This window comes from Lagopus leucura, unplaced genomic scaffold, assembly GCF_019238085.1.
Source record: "Lagopus leucura isolate 7727_CA_CO unplaced genomic scaffold, USGS_WTPT01 Super-Scaffold_73, whole genome shotgun sequence".
Lineage (NCBI taxonomy): Eukaryota > Metazoa > Chordata > Aves > Galliformes > Phasianidae > Lagopus > Lagopus leucura.
The window spans coordinates 60515043-60520141 of NW_024962252.1; the positions used below are offsets into that span (position 1 = coordinate 60515043).

A 5099-nucleotide genomic window follows, 5' to 3' on the forward strand; every position below is an offset into this window, starting at 1 on the left:
AAGGAAATTGCCTCCAGTACTTGCTTTCAGCAAAATAAGTGCAATTGCCTATTGTCAAAGCCCTATATCCTGTAAACTTGGGGAAAATATTATTTTTCGTTAATTCAGCATCTCAGTTTCTGCATAATTCCCAAAAGGCAGTCAATGATTCTTTATTAGCTACGTGTTCATTTGGTAGTAGCAAGGCAAGGATCTGTGTGAAAGTATATCAACAGCAAGGTAAACTCTCTTGCAGTAGGAGGGCATACAGGAAAGTGAATCTCTCTATGGCAGTGTAAACTCACAATAGGTGATAACATATAAAAACAATGGATTTATATTGGAAAAACATACCATAAGCAGTAAACTGCAATTACAGGAAAAAAGCAGACACCACCTCGTTAGAGGACTCCATTATGTTTTGATTGCATTTCTCCTGTGGTTTCCTCCAAATCAAACGTGTGCATACACACACACACATACACACACACACTTCCCATACCTCACTTCCATTCCCAATAATAGCCAAAATAAACATGAAAAATAATATTAAAAAAAACTCTGTATTCAGTAATATTCACACCAAAGAATATGTATAGATATATCCATTAAAATTATGAACATTTCTAAATATATTTTATGTATCATACATATATTTATATGTATAATTACATATCCACAGAAGTAGTCTTGCTGTGCTAAAGTCAGCAGTAAAAGCAAAAACAGGTTTCACAATAGGACACCCATATATGCATATGTACTGGCTGTTTGGTTTGTGATTTATTTACAACTTAACTATATCATAATAAATGCTTACTGTTCTATTGTACAAACGTAATAGTAAAGGTTTAGGTTTGTTTTTAAATACAAAGACTGCAAATGAATACATGAAAAAAATTACACACCATGTACAGTATTTATAATTTATAAATGCAAAGTTAAGACCTCTTTAAATTATTGCACTTGCATATTTTTTGTTTTTCTTTTTTACAAAGATAGTTTATATGTATCATATATATATATATGTGTGTGTGTGTAAATATATATATATATAAAACAAATCTTTCAGCTCACTGAATGTATTAAAGTTGAATGTTACCTTGAAGTTCTTTCTTCTCCACATAACAGCCCAACCTGAATTTTGAATATATATGAATCTACTCTACAAATCAGTTTGACCTATCCTAGAAAGCAGTCCATAGTTTTAGGTATTTTGACAGAGTATACACCCGTATTACAATCGAGCACAGTTTTTGGTCAGAGAGCAAAATAAGAGTTGTGATGTGCCTTTGCTGGATTGGGATATATAACCTAAAGTTTGAATGTGAACTTCCTTATAGTAGTGTGCAGAAAGTCTCTTCTGTGTTCAGAATGAAGAAACAATTTGTACCACTTCACAGAACTGCTCCTGTGTCACAGTGTTAGAGGCAAATGCATTATTTTAAGAGGGTCATAATTGTTCTGAACATCTGACAATCCCTATCTGAACGTGAATGGTGCTGTCTGCAGTCCCTACAATTTTAACACTACATGGCCTAAATGCAGTCATAGCAAATGCATCACACTGTTCCAAGTTTAAACACATGAAACAAGACTGTGTCACGTAAAAAGATGAATTCCACACTGCATGTTCCCTCCAATGTGAATACACTCTAGCACATAGTCCCACTAAAAACACTACTGTATTTTTCGCTAATGGAATAACTAAACTACATACTACATTACAAACTTTGTGGACTAAAATATAACAGTGGTGTTTCTGTCACTGATCTAATAAAATATGCAACATCTCAGATGAATATCATGCTAAGTCAACTATTTTTCTCAGTGCATACCTTTTAGGCATCATTTCACTACAGATTAGAAATTCTCAGATTTGGCCTTTCTCAATTAGTCCTTTTACTTGTCCTGGACTAGAAGCAAAAAAACAATCCAAACCACTAATAAAAATAATGCTGTTCTGGAAGTACAAAGTCTAGCACTTCTAGGGGAAAAAAAAAAAAAAAAAAAAGCTCTGTCAGTTTTTTTAATTCATTTTATATATCATTAGGTTTTAGCAGGATAAAAATAGCTTTTGGATGTTTAGTTTAATCAGCCAGATTGCTGAAGTCTGAACAATTAAATGTCAGTGTATTAAACCTCAAACAAAACTCAAATGTACTTGAGCTGTAAATTTAAATCCAACTTCAAAATTGTGATTTTTGTTGATTTTGACTTTGGGAGTACAGATTTAAGTCCTTTTTCTACAAAAAAAAAATGGGCATGCCTGAATCTGTACTCTTTACATGCTAAGGCTGAATTTGCTTAGAAAATACAGGCCACTATGGTTAATTTTGTTAGTTTAGCTGCTAACAAAAACAAATTTTTTGTCACAGTTACCAGGAAAGCAAATCACAACCGCTGGAGCCAAAGTTTTTAATTCTAACAGACATTATACTCTAACAAACACACATTTTCAGTGGTCTGGAGAGTTCTGTATTAGAAAAATCATGTGGTTGACTTGAGACAATAAGTACAACTTATTGCCAATTTGATAAATTTGTTAGGGAAGTATCTTCTGATCAGTACTTATAAACTTCAACATGTAGAACTGAATGATACAGTGAAATATTTGGAATAGTAGGTGGCAGAACTAGCAAAATTGTCTTTGCTGCTGACAAGGACTGAAAGATGGATTAAGAACTCCTTAACACAGACACAGTGTGATCAGAACTATTTTTTTGCAAAAGTTGTAAGTTCAGCATTCAAAGAAGAGGCAGAATAACAGCAAATAACTCACCAAGAAAAAATGTTCAGTTCAGTTGCTGGGGTGTCTGAATTTTGGAAAATATTTTTGTGGTCACTACATTTTTAGATGACTTCAATGTGAATTAGGAACCATTCACTACATCTCAAGTACTTAGCAGACGAAAGACTGCATCTGCAAGATTTCATTAAAGCAGAACTGCTAAGGAGTAAAGAAGAGGACACAGTATGAGATACCGTCCTACGTCGTTGTTTCCTGCCTTTTTTATTACTCAAATTAATTTACTGTGGTTAACAGTGAATTTCTGCTCTTAGAATTGGTTACACAACTGAAAAGAACTATAGGGCTGCTGCTAGGTAACTTGTATTAAACAAATGATATAATTTAATATTGAATTTCCAACTTCTGGAATATCTATGTACTGCAAAGGCTTAGGTGCATTTATACATTATGTGATTATGCATCTTATGCATCACATACTGTACACACGTACATACACTGGTATGTGCTCGACCATAACAGAAGGCAAAACTCAAGAGTTCAAGTCACCAAAATGAAACCCAGAAGATGGCATGCTAATTAGAACAATACAGCTCAAGAGACATGAGAAGAGAACTTACGCTCTGTCTTTGTCACTACTATTAACAGTTACACAAATGGATGTGTTATCACAGAATCACCACAAGAGTGTTTTATCTGTGAAAAAGCACATAATGCAGTATGGGCTGTACGTGAAACGTATACAAAGATCATGTTGCGACCTACCGTGTGGATCAATACGAAGATTTTTTTCATTATTTTCAAGAGAAAGATGAAGGCAAAATAAGTGTTTCTTGAAACGTACTCTGTACAATTGCACTAAGTTCAAAAGAGTGGCATTAAATGTAAGGTCCTAAAGTCTGTGCATAAAATATTAAGGCTGAAGCCTAACTGAAGCACAGAACTGTAAACACAGTATTTTAGAGTAGTTTTCTTCTGTCAGCTATTCTTTTGCTGAGAAAGGCAGTTCCAAGTCTTGACATTTTGCTGAACTAAGGGAAAAAAAAGCAAACAAAAAAGGGAAAAGCTTCCCAATTTCACTCATCTTAGGATGGGGGAAAGAACAGTAGAAGACATGCAGTGTTACTGTGCAACACAAAAGCTAGTCTATACAAAAACTTTTTTTGATTTATTGTGATGGTACCACAGTTCCTCTTCTGAGGCTTGACTTTTCTGACAGGGCTTTTGTTTCCAGCAGATAGCATACTTTAGGTATGTTTCTAATACCTTTTAGAATATAACTCAGCAGGTAGAAATAAATATTTTGACTTTAGTTATCGGTAAGCTAGGCAAGGAAAAATCTTTGCTGTCACATTTACATTTTAATCTGAGGCTTCTGCCCCTATGGATACGAAAACTCCAACCAGAACTATGCCTATATTGCTTTCCTCATTGGAAATAAACATCCAGCAATTCCAGTGTTTAAAGGGAGGAGTTGTCTAGTTCTTTACGTTTGCCTTGTGGGTGACAGACAATTTGCATCATGAACTTCATGAAGTACTGTAAACCTTGAATCTGAATGTTGTTTTCCTTTTGTTTGCAGCAAGAGAATTCACCATAACCTTAGCATGAATTATAGTCTCCAAGGATTCTGCTGGAGTTCAAACTGATTACAAGTAGATCACACATAAACATTCACAATAGCAATGTGTATATTGTTCTATTTATAGCCAAGAACTCCCAAGTGACACTGGTGTTAAAGCCAGCCACAGTACAATATAATAAAAGTACCATTGAAACCCTTACTAGAAAGATACAATTTAGAAGTACCCCCTAAGATTTTTCCCCCCATCAGTTTTAAATTAAGGCCTCAGCAATGTAGCCCATGAGTTAAGGCCAGTCTTTTATTTTCACAAGTTGCTAGTTCTCTTTTAATAGCTGATTGCGAAACATCTGGGTGTCATTTTCCCTCTGTTCATGTTGTGTCACTGGTGTATATCAGGAGATTGGCTGCCAGAGTCATTTAGCTGAGGCAACACCATGGGTGTTACCTTCATAGGCAGATTTGCTTCCTAGTTAGCATTTTGTAGCTTTTCTTTTTCCTTTGTCAAATAAAAACAAAACAAAACAAAAAATAAACAAAAACAAACAAAACAAAACAACAAAACAAAACAAAAACAAAACAACTCCCAAATGGATTCTTTCAGGGTTAAAGCAATCTGTTGCTGCTGTTCAGTCATCAGTCTTCACGGGAAGTGAATCTGAGGTTCCAGGAGCAATGGACTGGGAAGTAATCCATATAGAGGCTTCTTCACCTCTCGTTACTTTCTCCCACTGGTTGAGATTGTCCCTGCAGATAAAAAAAAAAAAAAAAAAAAAAAAAAAAAAAAAAAAA

General features: G+C 34.6%; 1 protein-coding gene across 1 annotated transcript in view; it reads right to left on the bottom strand.

Annotated features, from left to right (window-relative positions):
* Positions 1–293: 293 nt before the first annotated feature.
* PDE10A (phosphodiesterase 10A) overlaps positions 294–5099 on the bottom strand; it is a 161027-nt gene continuing 156221 nt past the window's right edge. Inside the window, exon 22 of the mRNA XM_042880750.1 lies at positions 294–5054. Within this exon, the coding sequence (XP_042736684.1) occupies positions 4937–5054 (118 nt within the window). The 3' untranslated portion in view covers positions 294–4936. The remainder of the gene's footprint in view (positions 5055–5099) is intronic.